At 43.1% G+C, this 23210-nt stretch overlaps 1 protein-coding gene across 1 annotated transcript in view; it reads left to right on the top strand.

Annotated features, from left to right (window-relative positions):
* The window catches only part of kcnt1b (potassium sodium-activated channel subfamily T member 1b), a 133782-nt gene that overhangs the window by 64013 nt on the left and 46559 nt on the right, over positions 1–23210 (top strand). Inside the window, exons 4-11 of the mRNA XM_084055396.1 lie at positions 649–728; positions 8595–8691; positions 10761–10925; positions 11055–11103; positions 12421–12480; positions 16037–16111; positions 17506–17589; positions 20700–20794. Of these exons, the coding sequence (XP_083911522.1) occupies positions 649–728; positions 8595–8691; positions 10761–10925; positions 11055–11103; positions 12421–12480; positions 16037–16111; positions 17506–17589; positions 20700–20794 (705 nt within the window). The remainder of the gene's footprint in view (positions 1–648; positions 729–8594; positions 8692–10760; positions 10926–11054; positions 11104–12420; positions 12481–16036; positions 16112–17505; positions 17590–20699; positions 20795–23210) is intronic.

Genomic DNA, 23210 nt, shown 5'->3' with positions numbered 1-23210 from the left:
AGGGGATCATACTCACATGTCAGTCACAAGGCCATAGCCTTCAGCCTACAGTGGTTCTCAAACTTTTTCAAGTCAAGGACCCCCAAATTGCTATGTATTTTGGCCACAGACCACCATCTGAAAATGCTTTGTGCCAGGGACCCCCAGAAGAGAAGATTATATATATATATATATATATATATATATATGCATATTCAAAAGTTTCCAAGCATTTTTGGATATTTTTCAAAGATTTTCAAAAATAGCAGATGTATATCTGCCATTTTTTAAGCACTAAATTGGATCCATTGGGAAAACTGTTTCCTGACAGTAGGTTTTGGACATACTGTACAAAAGTTTCCACCCGGCATCGACTGTGTGTGTGTGTGTGTGTGTGTGTGTGTGTGTGTGTGTGTGTGTGTGCGTGTGTGCGTGCGACCGTGCGTGCGTGCGTGCGTGCGTCTGTGTGTGCACCCGGCATCGACTGTGTGTGTGTGCGCGAGTGCGTGTGTGTGTGTGTGCACCCGGCATCGACTGTGTGTGTGTGTGTCTGTGTCTGGGTGTGTGTGTCTGTGTGTCTGTGTGTGTGTGTGTGTGTGTGTGTGCGCGCGAGTGCGTGCGTGTGAGCGTCTGACTCCTTCTAACCATCTGTCTCTCTGTCTCTGGCAGGGTGCAGGTGGAGTTCTACGTGAATGAAAACACATTCAAAGAGAGACTGAAGCTCTTCTTCATCAAAAACCAAAGGTCAAGTAAGTAAACACTCAAAGTAAAGAGACTTGCAATGCTATGCAGTGTGAGAGTGTGCTCTAGCCAACACCAACTCGGGACTGCTGAATCGATGCCCTCCACACTCTCCTATCTAGCATCAGGGTCTTGAGCTCTACAGTGTTGTTAGCTAAGCTGTCGTGCTGCAGTGCATCTACGTAGGAGGTGTGCTTCTTGCCTTTCCTGGCTTTGCCCTGGGTTGGCTCCCATAATGTCAGCTTGCTTGCCACTAGTTCCAGGTGCCTGACGCAGTGCCCTGCCAGCCTCATCCTTCTCTCTCTAACTTTGTCTGTGACCCGTGGTAGGGCCCCGTAGACTAAGGACCACATTTCTGATGGTCTGTTCACGTGACACCTATAGTGCCATTCGTAGCATTCTAGTAATGAGAGTCCACATCTCAAAGTAATGACAGGTGCCTCAGGCGCTCCCAGTTGCAGTGAATTTAGACAGTAATAGGAAATATAAAATAAATGACACATACAGTACTGTATCCAATTGCAATCTCAGTTTGGTTTAAATCTTTTATGCCAGTGGTTCTGAAGTGGGGTCCGGGGACCACCAGGGGTCCTTTAGGGGGTTCCAGGGGGTCCCCAGTTAAATTATCTTATGCCCTACCTTTAATATAGCATATTTGAAAATAGCCGATCTACAAGCTCACTATTTGCAAAACAATTGGAATATTTTCTAAATGTTTTTTTTTTTTTTACAACACAAAATATTTTTTAGAAGGGGATCCGTGGTCAAATACATTTGCTGGTCCTTGACACAACCCGCCCCCCCCCCCCCCCCCCCCACACCAGCTTGTAAACCTTGGTGACAGAGTCTGCAGTGTGGCAGCCGGGCCCCGCCTGCTGGAACTCTCTCCTGACAGAGGTTCACAATGCTGGATGGAGAGAGACGGGAAACCAGGAGAGAGAGTAAGGGAGTGACAGGCATTCAGAGGCTATGTAGTAACTATGCAGCCATTGGGCAACGGCCTAGTCAGGAACGATGCAAGTTCACACACACACACACACACACACACACACACACACACACACACACACACACACACACACACACACACGCAAACGCACACACACACACGCACACACACATGCACACGCACGCGCACAGACACAGATTTCTTGGCATTCGGATCCCAAGATACACGTGATTAGATTCCTTTTTTTATTTTATTTTTTTACATTAGCTGTGGCACTGCAAAGTGCTGCACGGGGGGTGGGGCATGCATTGGTCCTGCAAAGACAAGGCTAGATCGAGTTCTTTTGTTATTGTAGGAAAAAAGTGAGAAACGCTGCCGGTTGTAATTCCTATTAGGAGATAAGCGTTGCAGCGTCAGGGTGGGCTGTTTAGTATCTCTGAAAAGGGCACTGGAGGAAGCCAAATAGACTACTGGATGCAGCATGTCTGGAAGCTGTCTATTTAAGTGTGTGTGAGTGGGCAGTGTGCGTGCATGTGATGTGTGTGTGTATGTGTAAAATCTGAGAACCCATCGGCAAAAGAAAGGGGAAATAAAAATCGCGGAGCTCTGAACTGTCTTGAGAGATTATAATGTGTATGCCTACAAGAGAGAGAGAGAGAGAGAGAGAGAGAGTGTGTGTGTGTGTGTGTGTACGTGCGAAGGGAGGCACGTGCATGTGTGTGACCGTGCTCATCCCCTGACATCAGTAGATAATCGTGTCGACACATGGCTATTCAGCATTTCTACACTCTAAAATCCTCAGCGATAGTTTAACTCTTCTCAGACAGGGCCGCATTAACCGTGGAACTTAGTGGAACTTGTGTTCCACGGCCCGCAGCCTGCAGGGCCCTGTGAGAATTGTGTATTTAATTTTTGTGTATTTAAAGAAAAAATGTTGATTTATATTGGTCAAATAGAACCGAATTAGACCCGAATTAGACCGAATTAGACCCGAAAAACGTGCGCAGGTTGTGCGCATTCACGCGTGCGAAATTATGCCACTGGGGGGGCCTTTGATTTTGTGGTGTTCCACGGCCCTGAGGGGTCTTAATGCGGCCCTGTTCTCAGAGTGCACATTAACGGAACCAAAGGGGCCCTTGAGGGTCTGTAACTCAAGAGAGGGTACGAATGGAACCAAATGGGTCCATTTGGTTCCATTTGTACACTCTCTGAGTTAAAGTTAGTGTGAGAATTTAAATACCTTGGAATCACACTAGACTCAAACATGACATTTAAAAAACAAGTTAAAATGTAGCCAACACAATCAAATTCAATCTGTCTAATTTCAGGCACATAAGACCATATCTCTGCTGTCCGGCAGAAACCAGCTAACTTCAAAATGTAAAAAGAAAGAAAAAAAAAGTTGAGTTATCATTGATAAGAACTAAATGGACCTCCAAGCTCACAATGAGGGTGGAGGTCAAAAGGGGGTGGAGCCTGGAGTCAGCAAAACCAGCTAACTCCACCTCCCTTTGGGGGCTGGTTTAGCAGAAAGTTTGAGGATCCAATGGAGTTAGCTTTTGTCAGGCGCGCTTTTTAATGCTTTCCATTGGTTCAATATTTTTTTTACCAACACACAGATGTAAAGGGTGTTCAATGGCCCTGATTTATGGGGAAAAAAATGCCAAAACGTCAAAATGGAGTTAGCTGGTTTCTGCCGGACATCAACGATATCTAACAACAGATGCAGCTGAACTCTTCATGCATGCTATGATCCTCTCACACATAACATACTGCTTCACAACCTGGTCACAGACAAATTGGAAAGTGGTGACAGAGCAACAAGGGCAACTACCAGAGGGGACTGTGATGTACCATTCAGACGTAGTGTGTTTGGTGAAACAGTCTTCTCTGTTAGAGCCTCCCATCACTGGAATAGTCTCCCGACCGAAGTAAGAGAGACCACCAACTATTCAACCTTAAGAGATGGCTTAAAGCAAACCAAATTTGTAATCATGGGTAATTATCACCTCCATTTCTCACTGGTGTAATTTCTCATATTTTACTGTAATTGTCTCCTGTACTGTGTCTACTTGTCTTGTATTGTATTGATGTCTGTTTTTGTATGGATAGTTATATCACCACTTGTTAACAGCCTGCTACAGCTTCTGCATGGCTAACTCTGGCACATTTACATGGATGTGAAAACTGACATGTTGATTAATGTGCACTGTCCCTGATTTAAAAATTAAACCTCTATGTTCTGATAGTCATCACTGCTATAGAGTGACCATTCACAGGTCTTCCCTTCTCTCCATCTCTTTAATAAACAGGAAAAAAAAAATCAGGTGGGGATATTTCATCCAATCGGGAGAAAGTACCCATTTATGAGCATTAGTATATTTTTTTCTGCTCAGTTCTTTGCGTCATCACTTTGAATTTCACTTGTTTATCCCGTATCCATATTGAATAAAAGTGGTATCCCGACATGAAAATGCATTTTCTGTTTACCAAAGAGCTGAAGAGACGGGGAGCCCCCTGTTACTGAACAAACACTCTCAGAATATAGAGCTATTTAAGAAAATCACTTACTGCACCTTTAAATGATGCTGCGTTCACACTGGCAGATACAAAGATACAAAGATACAAAGATACACAGCGTAGTTGTAGCTTTGTAGCTATGTATGTGAAGTTAAAGCCAGCTCTTGTAGCTTTTGTAGCAGCTACACATGTTGGATGTATATTTGTACCTCGCCGGCTTTCATTGAAAATGAATGGTAGATTGTATCTTTGCATCTGCCAGTGTGGACACAGCATGACCACTAAGGATTATGCAGTGTGTGCTCAATGTCAGCTTAGCCTTCGTCAATGAAGCCTCCATTGTGACTGACAGAGAAAGAACAACAGCTCCTATAATGGAAATGTCACACCTCGCCACAGGGCGCTGTCAACCTGTCTGCTGTGTATTGGTTGTGGCTGCCCAGTTTCAAATCATTTTAGTATTGACACCACCGCTCGATTTAGGGAAAACATTTCACTTCAGATGAAGCTGGTGGCCAATTATAAACGACTTATTATTAGTTCAAGCAACTAGTGCCACCCGCTGGCTATCACGTGTACTGGCAGCCCTGCCAGAGGTTGTGTGTACTATTATGTTGTATACACATGCATGGACACACACACACACACACACACACACACACACACACACACACACACACACACACACACACACACACACACACACACACACACACACACACACACACACACACACACACACACACAGGGGTTTGTATTAATTGCGTCTTAGGGACACGTGTCCAGCATGCATGTGTAGCCCCCACAGTCAAATTAGCCAGAAACGGCGTGCAACAGACCTGCCAATCGGGTGCAACAGACCTGCCAATCGGGCTCAGCCGTTTGGCATGACTGGTAACACGTCGGACTGGCGATTGGGACCCTCGGGTTCAATCCCAGCTCACGGCGTTCCACTACAATCTGGCCTAGTCGGCAGGACGAGGAGCGTAATATCCTCGCGTGAGGGACATGAGGGACGTTGTGTACGGTGGTCCGCGGCGAGAAGCGCGAGGAAGCGCTCCAAAGATCGGAGGGGTGATTGTAGCCCTCACAGTCAAATTAGCCAGAACATGCATGCAACAGACCTGCCAATAGGGCTCAGCCCTATTGGCATGACTGGTAACACGTCGGACTGGCGAGTGGGAACCTCGGGTTCAATCCCAGCTCACTGCGTTCCATTACACATGCATATATGCATGAACGAATGCATGCATGCACATCAAGACATATTGTACATACACATGCACAGGTGCCTGCGGGCGCACACACACATACGTGTTTGTATTATGATACTTTTAAACCTAACCCTGAAGCAGAAAATAGACGATCTACAAGCTCATAACGCGATGCGCTGTGGCATGTTGTGAGCTTGTTGTTTTTAACTATAAAACAACCATTTCTCTTGTGATGCCAGGGAAATTGTACTCACTATTTCACTATATACATGTGGGGTATTTGGCCCTCACAAGTATAGTAATACCGAACACAAGTATACACACTAAACACACACACGCATACATACACACACACACACGCACTCTCTGGATTCCATCCAGATTTGGTCATTTGATAAATAGGACTTAGCACTTACAGTAGCAAGGCTTACTGGGTGCCAGCTATTATTAGCAGCTTCCATACATGGAGAAGTCACTGCTACCTCCGTCCCCTTCATAGTGGATACCGTGCGTTGCTATAGACAATCGCTTGTTGTGTGTATTGTGAAGAATCTCTGATGATGCCATGTACTGTATCATCTCATTCACAATAGTATGTCGTCGTCATATCTCCATATTATAATTTTTTGTTTTTTCTTAAATTAACGCTATACTTGATCACAATACAGCATCACACAAAAGCATCAAAAGTAGCAAATCCACAGTTTTGAGCTCATAGATCTGCTACTTTTGCTATTTTTGAATCCTGAAAAGTTTTGGACATGAGGTTTCCACCCGAAAGAGACGATATCACACACTTGGGTGGAAACCAAAACTTTTCAGGATATGGAAAAAAAGGATTTGTTTTCCAATGGATACAAAGTAGTTATTTAGTCACACGCTGTTGTTAATACTTTTTATTGCTATTCAAAAATAGCAAAAAATAGCAGATCTACAAGCTCACAATGTGACGCATCGCGATGCGTTGTGAGCTTGTAGATCGGCTATTTTTGACACTTTTGCATGACCCTATTGTGTGACGAAGTAGTGCATTAATTTATGAAAAAAACATAAGAAGTTGAAATATGGATATGAGATTTCTGCCCCAGAGCAACGATATATAATATGTCATTATTATGCACTTGTTATTATGCACTTGTTCTTATGGCCCTTGCTTTTGCTCTTCATGTTAACCTAAATAAATAATTATGAACTGTATGTATGGTATGTTGTGCATGCTAATACACTGTACTTTATGTGTGCCTTTGTTCATGAAAATATGGACTTGTGCTTCCATTTGTAACGGGGTCCATTTGGTTCCATATTGTACGCTCTCTGTGTTGCATTAATAACACTCATTGTGTAAAGGTTACCCCAGTGTGAAAGTGTCTCTGTTATTGTTTCAACATTTGAAAGTGTGGGTCACAATAAATCACAGGTGACAGGCTGCCAGACAGCAGGGGCCTGTGTTAGACACGCTTCATCGCGTAGACATACTGTATAGTGTGTGTGTGTGTATAGGCTTTTCACGGGTGGTGACACATACACACACTTACTGTACATACTGTATAGCTGTGTGTGTGTGTGTGTGTGTGTGTGTGTGCGTGCGTGCGAACTTGCATCGTTCCAGAGAAGGCCGGTGCCCAATGGGTGCATAGCCTCTGAATGCCTGTCACTCCCTTACTCTCTCTCCCGGTTTCCCGTCTCTCTCCATCCAGCATTGTGAACCTCTGTCAGGAGAGAGTTCCAGCGGGCGGGGGCTGGCACACTGTGTGTGTGTGTGTGTGTGTGTGTGTGTGCGTGCGTGCTGAGACTTGTGTCTGCGAGTGATAAACACGACGACAGCTGCCAAGTACAGTAGAGCAGTGGTTCTCAAACTTTTTCGTGTCAAGCACCCTCAAATTAATGTATTTTGGGTGTGGACCCCCATCTGAAAAGATTATTTTATAACTAGTACATCTGCAGTGGTTGGAGGTGGTCTCCCTACTCTTCCATTGAGACATTTAGACCCTTCCTGGTGTCAGGGTAGGACACCTGCTGGTTGAAAAATTGTACTGCCTGAAGCTCATGAGCGCAATATCTTCCCTGACCAAGGAGGGTATGCCTCTTGGCTGAGTGGTAGAAATGTGCTCTCTCATGCAGGAGACCAGGGGTTGAATACCGGGAAGGAGATAAAAGTTTGAGATTGTGGCATTTAATGTTGAGCGTGGTGGCTCAAATTCAACCTGTCCTCTACCATGAAAGTGACTTTGCACTGTACTGTAAAATCCACAGTGAAACAAATAGACCCGTCCATTTGTAATCCATCAGGAGTTACAGATATAAAAAGATCCATGTGGTTCCATTTTGTACACTTTCTGAGTTAAATGAACACTGAGGAGTTTGTGTGCAGCCACATGTAAACTAAAAATCACACCCTGTGTGAAGGAAGCGGTGCCTTTGGGGCGGGGCTTCACTCATTTCAGTTCGTCCCTATTGGTGGTCTGAGTCCACTTACCAAATTTGTACTTAGTAGCATGCTGCGAACTTGAGTTATGGCTGTTTAAAGGCCAGCCAATGGGAAGACAGAGGGGGCGGGGCTTGAGCAATTCATGCTCGGCCCGTATTGGTGGTCTAAGTCCATATACCAAATTTGGACTTGGTGGCATGCTGCAAACTGGAGTTATAGCTGTTTAAAATCCCGTGCTCATCCCGTGCTCATACGGGCGGACGTCCCTGGGGGTCCCTGGACCCCTCTTTGATAACTGGTGGCACGTGTGGCAAATGAGAGGAGAGATGGCATAGGCAATCTCCAAGTCCGTGTGTGTGTGTGTGCGTGTGTTTGTATGTGTTGCTTCTTTGCCGTGCTCATCCCGGGCTCATACGGACACACAGACGGACACACAGACGGACGGACGGACACACAGACACACAGACACCGAGTCAAAGCCACGTATAGAGCGGTTGGCACCGCTAAAAACCTACCTATTTTCACAAGTTTTCAGCTAAGTTCGGAGTGTGTAGTGATCTTTAAAACTGGACTTTCATTTTATTCTAATTCATTCTTACGTGTAAATCATATGTAATGTTGTGTCATTGCTGACCTTTGCTTTTTCTTGTCTTATATTTGAATTTTTTTGAAGCACATTGAGGCTGCGCTTGTCGTATAAAATTTGCCATGTAAATAAATGTGACTTGACTTGTGATTGTTGTGTTGTGTGTTTGACTCTCAGGTCTGAGAATCCGCCTGTTCAACTTCTCCCTGAAGCTGCTGACGTGTTTCCTCTATGTGATGAGAGTGTGGCTGGACAACCCTGAAGAAGTCGGCTGGTGAGACTGAGAGTCACCGCTCTACCACCCACCTCCCCACTATCCCCCCTGTGTCGCCCATAGAATAGATTTCAAGGTCCTACTCATAGTTTACACAGCACCAGTGGTGGAAAAAGTATTCAAATTCTTTACTTAAGTAAAAGTACCAATACTGCAATATAGAAATACTCTGTTACAAGTAAAAGTCCAGAATTCAAAATGTACTTAAAAGTACAAAAGTATTGGTATCAAAATGTACTTAAAGTACCGAAAGTAAAAATACTAAAATGTTTGAAAATAGCAGATCTACAAGCTCACAACGTGTCGCGATGCGATGCGTTGTGAGCTTGAAGATCGGCTATTTTCAAATAGCCTAGGTATAAAATAGGGCTATAGTGGTTAATGTATGTTTTATAATATAATCATTTATATCTGCAAAGTAACTAGTAACTAAAGTTTTCAAATAATTGTAGTGGAGTAATAGTACAATATTTGCCTCTGAGATGTAGTGGAGTAGAAGTAAAAGTATTGAAAATTGGAAATACTCCAGTAAAGTACAAATACCTCAAAACTGTACTTACAGTAAGCACAGTACTTGAGTAAACGTACTTAGTTACTTTACCCCACTGCAAAGCACTCAACAGCCAAGGCCCAACAGCAGGTCTGCTTGACACAACTCAGCACCCACAAAAGAAGAGAGGAGAGACAGCCTGTTCTTTCTATGCACCAAAACTGTCGAGCAGACTTCCTGGGGAGTTTAGAGAGGCTAACTCCACCGAAATGTTTAAACAAAAGCTAAAGACACATCTCTTTAGGTTAGCCTTCTCCTTACTTTTGAGGTTAGTCCTCTCTTAGCACCTTATATGGTTCCTCAGCACTTTATTAATAATATTTTCCTGTCTATGGTTTTAAGTTATTGAATGTTATTTCCAGGATTTCTTATCCTGCCACACTTGACGAGGACACCTATGGAGTGTGGTGGAGTCAGTGTCCACTAGGGTAAAACCGCAGATGCATGCTCCATGCAACTCCACACTTTTGCCCAAATATTACTGGTACAACAATAGCTGCTTTCCATACCGTTACTGTACTTGCACGATGTACAGTTAATATGAAACAAATTATTACCCAATACTTTTGCAATTCACTTGCGCATGTGCTGCAACGTCAAAATCGTCGATCGATTTTGCTAAAGAGATCCAGCCCCTCCCCTTTTCACTGGCACACACACACACACACACACGCACGCACGCACGCACGCACGCACGCACGCGCGCGCGCGCGCGCGCGCACAACACGTTGAAGAATTGAAATAAGCAGCAGTATTTCTTAGCAATGAAATCAAGTAAGTTACATTACATAATTACCCTGTTCTCCTGCAGTGCATGACAGATAGAGATCTCCATATATGACCATGTCAGTTGGATCACTGGTGCAACGTAGCTGTGAGGTGGCTCAGGTGGCTGTGAGGTGGATGTGCGATGCGAAGTGGACACTACACGTCACGCTAGATGTTCGGGCCGCAAAGCCCATGATTCTATGCATATTCTGTGTTTTTGCCTGGTGTTTGTTAATTTCTATACCTGACTTATCTCTTAATTGTGAAGTATTTGAATTATGTCCTGCCTGTGAAGCACTTTGAACTGCAACTCTGTATGAAAGGTGCTATACAGCTTTGCAGTTGGGCATTTTATTCAAATAAAAATGAAATATTGCTCATTGCTGTGGCAATAATGCAAATAATGTTGACACTAAACATAATACAGACCTTCTTTAGCGTGCATTTATCAGACTGGGAACTGAGTTTAATAAGAATTGAATATTTGTGTCTATCCACCTCTAGTATCATTCGATAATATTTGTTATCAGGATGCAATGGTTTTGCGTTTTATCTTGGGATCTCTGTGCCCAAGACACAAACGCTCCAAATAGCATGAATGGCCCGTCCTCGTGTCTCTGTGCAGCGATGTGGAATTCATACATAGATGGTTTTATCATGCACCGTGCTAGCAGCTCTTAAAGACGCAGCAGGCTGTTCCTTTATGGCAATAAACCGACTGGACCATTTCGCCGTGGGGGATGTTTTCTAGGCTCGCTGCGTGCGTGTGCATGTGCTCGTACATGCTCATAGACACAAACACGGAGGCAAACAAGCAAATCGTTCACACTTCTTTTTCCTTTTTCTTTCACAGTCCAAACTGTCACAATAACAGCACAAGGAGTGAAGACCCGAAAGACAACACCACAATCAACTGGTAAGATTCTCCTCAAAATGACAATTACTTTGCCGTGAATTATGACACATTTAGTTATCCCTGTATAGCATTATATGGTGTATGAAACAAGTCAAATATTAAATCACCTTTTACCTTTTGTTTTGACAGGGAGTTGATTTTTTGGGTTAACAGACGGGTTCCTGTATGGGCGATACAGGTGAGAGGAATTAACTCTAAAGGCACCATCACACGTACACGTCAGAAGCGTCCCGTTCACTTCTGTTCTAGGCAAGCGAAGGAGTGAAGTTCCACGTTGCGGTGCTTGAATGCGTCGCGTTCAGCGAGTGGCGTTGGTGAACTTGACCTGACCGGGCACCAACCAATAGGAAGCGTGTGGTTGACCTCACTTGGCAAGCGTTTTGCTTGTAGTCTTTTTCAGTGAGCCAACCACTCCAACCTGAGTAAAGCAAAACTACACACCAGAAACGCGGCAGTGCCCAAGATCCACAAGACAACATGAAAGGGCCGTTCACAACAAGCACTATAACTATGGAGATATAGTTTTAAAAACATTTAAAGTCAAGTGGATGGCAGAGTCCACACCACAACTATAACAAAGACGATGGCAAACAATATAGTTATAGTGCTTGGGGTGAACGGCCCTTAATTTACGTTAGACATATCGGCATGCGTTGGCAACCCCCCTTCCGACGCTTATGTGTGACCATGCCCTTGCAAGAAACTGTAACTCCTGAGTGTTAATTGAACTCTGCGAGTGTGCAAATAAAATCTAATTACTGTACATTTGAATACTCTAAATGGATAAATTAACCCTGAGGAACAGTATAGCCAAATGCCCTGTAAATACCACCATGCATGAACTGAATCTGAGATTTTATTTGACCACAATGACACCATTCCGCGTCTCTCTGCAAGCTGAGCGGGTTCCAAAAGTGCTCTGTCGTTCTGACAGGGTCGCAGCACTTGAAAAGCGGAACACTTTGCTATTCAATGTACATATGGCCTAACGTAAAGGTCAGTGGGTGGTATGGGTGCCCTGCGGCGGACCACATGTCCTACTCCTTAATAGTTGCGCTGGACCAGAGGTTGAATCCTCCTGACATGTTATCGCATGTCTTCCCTTCTCTCTGACCTCGGTTGGCCCACTTTTATTGGTCAAGTAAATATGTCTGACGTTTTCATAACTTTTCAAAAATAGTGAAAATGCCCATTCTACTGTACCACAATGCATTGCATCGCGATAGAGCATATCATTCTAAGTCTGGGTCCTGGGGAGACACTAAATTTCTCTTTTGGGTCTCACGCTGAAACATTTTGGGAATCCCTGCTGACCTGCTCTACACTTTAGTATCTAATAGAACAATAAAAAACGGTCAGTGGAAACAGAGTGAGAAACCGATTTAGCGTGTTTTAAAGCCATTTGTAGAGCGGCTGATGCTCCACAGAGGCTGTGCAGATTGCATGAGTTGTCGTGTTGTAATCTGTCTCCCTCTTCTCTTCCTCTCTGCCTCAGGTGACAGTGGCCTTAATCAGTTTCCTGGAAACCATGCTGATCACATATCTCTGCTACAAGGTAAAGAACCTGGCATTGATGGAAGAAGTACTCTGATTCTGTTTTTACTCAAGTAAAAGTAGAAAAGGCTGTTATTCAACATGTTACTTGAGTAAAAGAACACAAGTATTGGTGTCAAAATATACTTACAGTACCAAAGTAATTATTCATTTGTCAGACTTTTTTTACAAAAAATTACAAAGTATTGAAAAATGGACATACTCCAAAGTAAAAGCACCTCAAAATTGTACTTGAGGATATGTACTTGGAACCTGGCCGTCGGCCCACAAACGTGCATTTCCTGCTCCCCGGTGTAACCACTGTCTGGCAAACATCCCATAATTACATTTGTCTTGAGCTCACATCTTTCACCGCTCATTATTACAGTGTGTACAGTGCTGTGTACATGATAGCCAGTGGTGCCAGATTTTGTGAGCGAAATAAGCAACCAGGTCTAGGAAACCAAGCCATGACCAAAAAAATGGGAAACATCAAGCCCAAATAAGCAACTACACTTTAGAAACAAGCCCAAAAACGCAACCTGCAACTACTAATATTTACAAACGACTATACAGCAAAACAAGCCCAAAGTCGCCTATAAGAAGCGAACATGGCAACACTGATGATAGCCGTTAGACACGGTAGATGTGTGTGACTCTGGTGTCTATCAGCCGGTCTCTCAAAGTGCCGTCACAAAGCTTGTTCTGGTAAGTGCTAAAGTTACCAGAAAAGTCTTGCATGATGATTCAGCTTCAACACTTTTAATCCCTATATGTGTGGATCAGATTTGGATTTGGGGTCTTTAAAGATATTATTTGATTAATAAAACTTAATATTTCTTATTGACATAATGTTTGCTGAGTTAATTCTATGATCACAGATCATCAAAGTGATCCCAAACTGTTTTTTCCCCCATAAGGATTAAAAGTTTTAAACTCTTGATTTCATCAGTTAAATCCACTTCAGTCAGGACACCCTCATCTAGATAAAAAAAACACGTATTGCATTGTATTTGGTGGTTGCTCCTGGGATGCTCCAGAACAATCTGTGCAAGCAGAGCCTAAATGTACAGTTATTACATGGACATGATAATAGACATGTTATGACCCACTCATAGGGCAGAACCTAAATATACATAAATGTACACATACATAGATATAGATATTAAGAACAATATACTATACAATGAATAGTATCTTGTTCTTAATATCTATATGTATAGTATACATAATATGAACCTGCATCGAGTGACAATACATGCTGACATAGTGAAAACCTGTAAATGATACTGAAGGCTGGGGAGATGGAGGGAGTTTGTTCATTGATGAGCTGTCATAGTGGCAGCAGTGAGAGATGTTGAGCATGTCAGTGAACGTCAGTCTACCACATACAGTAGATGAACTATTGGAGGGTGATATGAGCGTGAGACCGGCTCGACTCCCATGCCTGCCTGAACTACAGCTACTACTGTACTATCGTAATGGTCCATTTCTTCACAAGCGTAGATAGAATTGACATCCACAGGAATGTGCATTATGAGCTGAATACGTTTCACCAAGGCTCTTCATTGGGTTCACAGTCAGGTATACAGTATGTGAAGGGAATGATAGACAAGGGAAAGAAGGTGGAATCCATGTATCTGGAAGGGTCCACCAGCCAGCAGGACCTGCAAACAATGTCTGCACAGAGATCAACACAGCCTGACAGTCTACAGCCCACTGATGCAGAGAAACTCATGAAAAATGCATAACTTGTCACACCTTGACACAAATCGGGTATGAGTAGTCAACGACCTGCGAGCTTTACTTGACACTGGAGAATTGGAAACACATTCTCTGGTCTGCTGAATTCCAGCGCACTGTGAGCTAGGGTTGAACTAGGGTAACCCTGTGAATCCATACTGTTCTCAAGCTCCAGTTTGGTATGCATTACGGCCAAGGTTAGTCTCGCAAAGCCAGACAACTATTCCACAATCTCTGAATGCTATAGAGAGACTGGCACTACGCCCCTCGCAAGCCGAGAAAGAAGGCTGTCATCTGTTCATCATTTCCTTTCACGAAAATATATATTTTTAAAATCTTTAAAATATATTTTTTAATTTTCATTTCTGCTAAGCAGCAAGCTATATTAGTGCTTTGACTAACTTGAAAAATGTACGCAACTGCAAAGACAAAAAGGAAGCAGGGAGAAGGCGGACCTCCCGGACCGTTTTTGGCGTTTCCTTTGCACAGACTGTATGACGGAAGCATTCAGAAATTGTGTCAACAGTCTGGCTCGAGAGACTAGCCAACGGTCAAACTCCAAGAGGTCTGAAACTCTCAGAGTTACAGAAGGGTCCATTTGGTTCCTAACTATCAAGCTAATCTAGCCGGGGACCCCCTGGAACACCACTTTGAAAACCACTTGCAGTCTCAGTGGTGGTGAGATGGTTTGAGGAGAGTTTTCATTTCCGACATGTCGCCCCGTGATAAAAGTGTAGCGAGCAGCATTCAAATGATAACACAGGATATCTGAATATCACCAACAAATGCTGTGTATTCATCTGGTGAATGGAGTTTTTCAACCGAATAATGTCTCATTCCTTTGTTCCTGGAATGGTTCTACAAACATCACATTGAATTCAGATCAGATCATATCACAATCCATTTGAATAATTAGGGCAGTGGTTCTCAAAGTGGGGTCTGGGGACCCCAGGGGTCCTTGAGGGGGTCCCCAGCTAAATTGATAGTTAGGAACCAAATGGACCCATACAGGTCTGTAACTCTGAGAGTGTACAAATGGAACTTAATGGTCACGTAAGGGTCCATTTCGTTACATGTGTACACTCTCGAATGTACAGTATGGGGGTCCGTGGCCTAATGCATACCAAAGAAGGGGGTCCTTGAGATTTAAAAGTATGAGAACCACTGATTTACAGGATGAGATGGTACAATCTATTCATACTGGAGTCAACATGGACCATCATCCCTAGTATATTGGAAGTTGTCCCTGATCTTCTGTACTCTGTGTGTATAAATATGCATATTTGTACATAGAGCGCATAGGCATTAGGCAGCAGCCTTTTAATCATGTGCAGGAAGCAAAAAGTTATCTTGTAAGTCAAACAGTGATTAGGCTTGTTAAAATGTCCCCTGCTGTGCTTAGTACCAACACAAGACAGAGAATACATGATGAACACGCTATAAATGAACACAAAGAATTTAAAATAGGTTTACGTGCATTGATTTTGATCACTCTATTACTTACAGCAACATATTGCAACTTCAGTAGAAGCCCTGGTTAATTTGAGATCAGTACTAACACCTTGTATCTCAAACAAAGAAGCGGTCGATTTTGATTTATTTACCCTCATGGCAGCATCAGGCCTCTGCACTTCAAGCAGGCATAATAACTCACAGAGTTGTTATCCTGTCTCTGGTTAATGAAGTGTTTTGCATGTCTCTGCGAGCATTACTACCGGAGCTATGCTTTGTTTACTAAATAATTAACGAATAAACAGCCTGATACAACTTCACTTGTTTGATCGTTTGATCGTCTAACTCTTCTATTGACTACTCTACTTTGCTTTTCTGTACAGGGGAACATTTGGGAGCAGATATTCCAGATGTCGTTCATACTGGAGATGATCAATACAGTGCCATTTATAATCACAGTGAGTAATTAAGTGATCGATATAGTTTTGCTGCAAGCAATTACATTAGTGGACAATTTGTATTGATTTCACATTGCGTAGAATGTATTTTTTGTTATGAAGTGCCCTGGGATGGTTGTAAATTCACATTATCTATTCTAAAGCCCCTATTCAAGTTTTCACTGCGTCCATCGCCCAGAAAGCAGGTGGCTATTTGTCATTCGCGCAGGCCTTCAGTATCACACTGAGTTTTTGACAGGATACAAATGAGTCTTACCTTCTCATCAGGAGGTGACTTTACCCATAAAACATCCTGACTTAAGGGATCAATGCCAATGACCTGGGAACCTTCCATTCCTTTGATTTTACCATTAAAATGCGTTTGCTTAAGGATATCCCAGCATTTCATCTGTTCCTTTTCTCATACTGTGGCTGAAAGCCAAGCTGTCTAGAACAGGGTAGAAAACAGAGAGCAGTGCGTCTTTTTGGCAGATGAATGAAAATCCAAACAAGGTGCTCTTTGGTACAAGGGTTGACAAAGTAAAAAATGGGACCCACGCTTTGTGGCACACAGCCTTCATCAGGATGATAAAAGGACCTATAGCCACCCACATGAAGGCTGAGTGCCACAACGCGTAGGTGCCTTTTTAACTTTCTTGCGATGCATTAGCCAATAGAGAAGAGGGCTTTTCAAATTCTCCACAAAAGTGCCCTGGTCTCTTTTCCTTTTTGTTCTTCTTAGAACAGGGCATGTCTGTGCTGTATGTCTGTGTGTGTGTGTGTGTGTGTGTGTCCAGTATGTCTGTCTCCTCAAAAGTAGACCAATCACAGCTATGGGGGTGGCTGTAGCTGAGTGGGTAGAGAGGCCATCTGGGAATTGTAAGGTCACCGGTTTGACCCCCGGTTCGCCCAGTCTATGTGTTGAAGTGTCCCTGAGCAAGACACTTAACCCCTAACTGCTTCCCGGGCACCATATTAATGGCATACACTGTTCCTAATAGCTAGGACGGGTAAATGCAGAGGACTAATTTCACGTGCAATTGCACAGTGACAAATACCCCAACAACAACTTGTGCCGCTACAGTACATGCATGATATGATACCATATCAATTATTGATATCACGAAACAGAAGCTCTTCCGGCCATAGAAGCGGGACATGCGTGGCACCTTGAATTGCCTTTGTGTATGAAATGTGCTACTGTATACAGGGTTCAATTTCCTGGGGTTATTTTTAGGGGTATCGGGGATATGTTTTATCCCTGCTTCCGTTCAAACTGAATTAAAAACATACATTTCCTTTTGGAAAATGTAGACGGATATGTTTGATATTTCCGTTTGATAATAATAAGTATAGAGAAGATGAGAAAATAATCGATTGTCCTTATGTCTTGTTTTTCTCTTCTTTTCCCCCAGATCTTCTGGCCTCCACTGAGAAACATATTCGTCCCTGTATTTCTCAACTGCTGGCTAGCCAAATGTGCCCTGGAGAACATGATTGTGAGTACAACACTTCACAGCATAGGCTGGGCTGCTAACTTACACAGTCAATTAGCGATTTAGGCATTTTAGCACACACTCTTATTCAGAGCCACTTACAAAGTGCAAGATCAGAGTAAATTGCATGAACCCTAGTCAACCACGGCAGGGAAAGTGGTCTCTTAAATAGAGTGCAAAGACAAAAACAATTAAGCACAACAAATGAACAAGGATACCAGTTAAACTTCAAACCTAGCTTCTGTCTAAACAACATGCTACAGGTATCTAAATAACATTAGCATTAGTAAACAGTATATGTGTATCTAAATCAGTGGTTCTCAAACATTGTCATGTCAATGACCCCCAGAAATGTACATGTATTTGGCCACGAATCCCCATCTGAAAAGATAATATGCCAGAAGAGAACATTTGTGTTAAACATGTCTACATTATTTAACAAAATAGATCTACAAGCTCACAAGGCATTGCAACGTGTTGTAGAACTGCTATTTTTGAATAGCCGAAGCTTAAACTGATTGTGATGCTATATTAACTAATTTTGCTGGGGACACCCTGGAACCCCTTCAAGGACCCCTGGTGGTCCCCAGTCCCTACTTTGAGAACCGATGACCGAAGTAACGTGACATGTGTGAATATGGAACCAACATGCGGTACATCTGCATAGTATAACTAGCATCTCAAAATAATCTACAAGAAGTGTGATATGATTCAAGGAGAGAGGAGTGTGAGGAGTGGTGAATATTCAGACTGGAAAATGCAGTGAGTCTGCAGTTCTAACTGAGGGGGGGGGGTGAGTCTTTCCACAGCTTGGGAGCCAGGAGGGATGGGCGCGATAGTCTAAATGAACGAGCATGCGGATGGATAAATAGAAGTGCACACTAGACAAAAACTCAGGAGGGAAGGTGAACAATCCAAGTCATAGATATAAGTGTACCAGCTGGTGCAGCTATTGGTACAATCATTCAGACGTCATAATCTATGGGTACCATCAGGACATGGTGCCAACCAGGTAGTAAGGCAGATGGCAGGGTTCATGGGGCCAACGCCACCATGCATGCAGCACATGGACCACATCCAGGGACAGCTTGAAGATGGGATTGGAATGAGGTGGCGGACATACTGTAGCTCACTCGGTATGACGAACAGCAATAAAGCTGCATTTCAAAACCGGTCGTGTACATTTGGAGAGAAGGTCAAACTATGTCAAACAGTACTGTATACAGTACATGTACTAGGCTACGAAAGCAACACTATTATAAAGGCATGTTTTAGTTGTTAAAACTTGACCTAACGATGTGGATACAGGGTGTTTGTTTAACCTGACGTTCCTATTTTGCTATCCTGCTATTTGCTATTTCCTATGTCATTGTAGGTTATGCAAGGTTATGCAAAGGAAATATTCGCACATCCACTTTGTTCAGATGCAGGTGCGTTGGACAGTGGCAACTGGCAATCATGAAAAAAGTATTTCATGAACAAAAATCCTGCACACTGCTCTTGCTCAGCAGCATCAGTTTTTATTCAAATTGACAGTCCCTCTGGACCTTCATCAAGAGTGTCTTACAGCCTTAAAAAAAATCTTAAAAATGGTCCAAAATGTTTGTTTGTTTGTTTGTTTTTCTTTCTTTCTTTTGCAATTTTCTAAAATTGCAAAAATATTAGGCCCTATTCTTGCCAGTGCTTAACCTGCACCCGCTGCCTCATACCCATGACTTACGCATGATGGAGCTGGCACTGTCCCTAAACGGTATCTTGTGGCCGCTACCGCTATTCATTATGCCGACTCCGTTATTTGCGCCTGGAGGTGTGCCCGTGGGTGTGTTGTTGCGCTTTCCCTAAAATTGCTATCTTACCCAGACCCACACACGTTTGGGAAAGATAAAAAAAATTGTTTGGTAGAGCGCGCCTGCAATGGACATGTCGGGAGTCGGCCGGGGCGCACAACGGCACAACATTCAGAGGCTCCCTCTCTCCTATTCTAATTTTCTAATTTTCCTATAATCAGCAGAAGTGAGAGTATCAATTCCTTGTGTCAGTTGTGTTTATATAAGATGACTGTCTATTCAATGAAGACAATTTGTGCGTCGCGCAATGCAAAGCTCTCCAAATTACACACTTTAATTGTATTCATCGATTACGCAGGAAATAATGAACTGATTACAAAAATATAAAATTCTCTCTAATCAGTAACATGTAGGTGATATATGTCTATCAAATATGGTTTTATTGAAAGGCAATCAAAGGCTAGACTCTAGCCGCTAGAGCCTATGAAGTAAACTTCGGGTGTATGGTGTCCAACGTTACGGCCTAAGTGCAGTAGTAGAGTTCATGTCGGAATTAACAGCGTCTCTCTTCCATGGGCAGAGAGCAGTGTTGCCAGATTTTGCGAGAAGAATAAGCAACCAGGTCTATGAAAACAAGCCCAAAAGAAGCGACTATAGGCCATATGAGCACTTCAAACCTATCTATGTCGGCTATTTGAAAATAGCCGACATATATAGGTTTGAAAATAGCCGATCTACAAGCTCACAACCGCAACCCGCAACTACCACTATTTACAAGCAACTTTACAGAAAAACAAGCGCAACGTGGCATATCATAAGCAGACCTGGCAACACTGGCAGAGGGGGAGAGAGCATAAGATTGCATTGGGGATAATGGCTTGCGCATTTCATGGCAATGGCATCTGGCACGGTGATTGGTTTTACTATTGTAACGCCCAAACCACACCTATGCATAATGTAACGGCTAGCGCAAGTGTTTTAGGGATAAGGCTGGTGTCCCAAAATAGCAACTTTTGCACAGGAACGCCCCTTGCCCAATGCTAAATCCCCTAATAGTGGGTTTAGGGACTTCGGCCGAAAATAGAGCTGATGTCCAAGCTTACATCACAATGCATTTTCAACATGTTCTGCAATGTTTTAGAATGTTTTAAAAATTGTCAAACTTTTCCAAATTGTTTGGATGGGCTATACTTTTGCTGTTTTCGCGTGACACCGTCATGCAACAAAGTATAAAATAGGGCTTGCTGGAAGTGGTAAAGCAGTAGTTTTATCGCTTCATCTGTCTCTCTGTCTATCTACCTAACAGTTTCTCTCCTGTTTGTCCAGAATGATCTCCATCGTGCCATCCAGAGGAATCACTCTGCCATGTTCAACCAGGTGCTCATCCTCATCTGCACCTTGCTGTGTCTGGTGTTCACTGGGTGAGTAGTCCTCGTTCTCAAAGTCGGGTATCCGGGGACTGCCGTCTGTAACTCAAAAGAGTGTACAAACGGAACCGAATGGAACCTTGCGGGTCCATTTTGGCTCCAGTTGGCAGAGATAAAACATCTGATCAAATAGGAGTCCTGATGCATAACAAACTGAGCGTCCTTGAAATGAAAAGGGTTGAGAATCAATGCTTCACTGCTGTCAGACATCCAGTCATCTGTGGCAGTTCAGAACATTAGATCTTGTGCAAGGTCGTCTCCCCTGGGGTTGACACCAGCCTCAACAGAGACTGACATTTGTAATATCTCTATCAGTCTCAGTCAACAACCCCCAAATTTCTACTGAAAGCTCTGCATTTCATGGTCTGTTTTTGCTAGCCTGGTAAACCATCCCGGTCGCGTGAATTTATGATGATCATGTGTTTGTCAATCACAGCGCCCTGAGCGCAGACGTTGATTGGCTCTTTCACTTTTTGGTTTCTGCAAAACGCCCACTCAGCGCTTGGGGCCAGACCGGTCTGCAGAAGACACATGATAATGTGAATTCACGCGACCGGGATGGTGAACCAGACCATGTTTTTGCCATACCTGTACAAATTTTAAATACAAAGCGCTTACCTTCAAGCCATGGTTACCCGTCAAAGCGACCCACTTGTGTTCTATTCTAAATGTTCTGCATTGTACAATAAAGAGGTTTTTGAATCTCATCTCTGCACGAAATTCCTCAGTGGCGCTATGCAGCAGCAAAAATAGAGAAAATCGGCTATTTTAGATCTGCGGCTATTTTCGCTATTTGGCGTACAATGCTGAAATATATAGGGCTTAGGTGGTTAAGAAAATGTCCCCCCTTTTTTATGTTTTTCAAATCTCTGATACTATAGAATGCATCTTTGATCATGAGGTGTAATATTGTTGATCATAAATGATCTCATCCTCGTCATGGCTTGGCCACTAGCTACTGCTTGATTCCTGCACTCATACTGTCAGCACGTCTCATTACCTCTTGCTCCAGGCTCCTCTTTCCAACTTCACCAACACAAACCCAAATGAATTAACATGAGCAGTGAGCCAGAACAGACGGCTCAATCGATGGTGTCACTCTGAATCATTGCAGTGGTCAGAAGGAAAAGCCTTATCGATTCAGATGCCCTTTGGTCCTCGGTAAGAAATGGATTTTGGCGTCCAATTCTCCGAGTGGAATCTTATGGGTTAAACCGATTCTGATGCAAACATTGCTTCAAGTGAGAACAGTGCTTCTAGGATAGTTTCACACATAATCAGTGGTGAGCTGTGGATTTTTGAACTATGGGTACTCTAATTTATGACGTCACGTGCGCGTGCACGTGCGTGCGCAAGCATGTGCACATAGCCACTCAGCTCAGTGCTAGTTGAAATACTGTATTCAACATGTGATTGTTAATGTATTTATATTTCTTATTATTTTGTTGCATTGTTAATTTGTTGTTTTTATTTTTGTTTCAATTAATTAATTATTTTATTTTCCTTTTAGTTTTATATAAATGCCCTTTACATAGATTCACCCACACATAAGTGCTTAAAATAATCAGTCAACTTGTCTTTACTTGAATTACTTTTTTTTAAGACTTACATTGCTTTCAAAACAGTGTTTTTTAAAACAAGTTAAAAAAAATAAAAAAATACCCTTTTGCTACTCACCAAAACAAAGACGGTTTTATGGAGTTGAAAGCCTACTTTACTAAATGGGAACACTGTGAGCCCCCACCTCACGTCTAAAATACACTTTTTGGACAGAAAAGAAAATATTTCACCGGAATTAAAACCTGTTTTTGGTTACTCCACAGTGCCCTCTACAGATCTGGTCAATGGAATTTTCCTATTGACCAGATTCTTCCTTCCGGTGAAATATTTTCTTTTCTGGCCAAAAAGTGTATTTTATACGTGAGGTGGGGGCTCAGAGTGTTCCCACTTAATAGAATAGGCTTTCAACTCCATTAAACCGTCTTTGTTTTGGTGAGTACCAAAAGCGTTTTTTTTTATTTTACTACAGACGAGAGGCTGCGCTACCGCGGTACGAGGGGAAAGAATCTAAAGTACCATAGCGTTAAGGAGAACTCCTTCTAACGCTATGGACCAGAGCTAGATAAGGATACATTTGTGAGTGTGTCTGGTAGGCTACCAGCTGTTGTTATGCAAAGCAGCCAGGTTGAGGCCATTGTTTAAGGTGTTAAAAACGGCTCGCCCCTGAAGGTGCTTTGTGGTGTTAATGATTGACTTCTCGCGGGCGGCTGACGTGTGTGCTCGCGAGTCCAGCCCCCACAGTCTCAGAACTAAGGGTACGCCGTACCCCCCCGTACCCCCTACAGCTCAACCCTGCACATAATTGAAGAGTGGCTGGGTAGGGAAGTACTTAAGGCCTTCAGATCCTTAG

The sequence above is a fragment of the Gymnoscopelus microlampas genome (genome assembly GCF_963454915.1).
Source record: "Gymnoscopelus microlampas genome assembly, chromosome: 4".
In the NCBI taxonomy this organism is placed as follows: domain Eukaryota; kingdom Metazoa; phylum Chordata; class Actinopteri; order Myctophiformes; family Myctophidae; genus Gymnoscopelus; species Gymnoscopelus microlampas.
The sequence above is the reverse complement of the archived record's forward strand: the minus strand, read 5'-3'. Positions and strand labels throughout refer to the sequence as shown.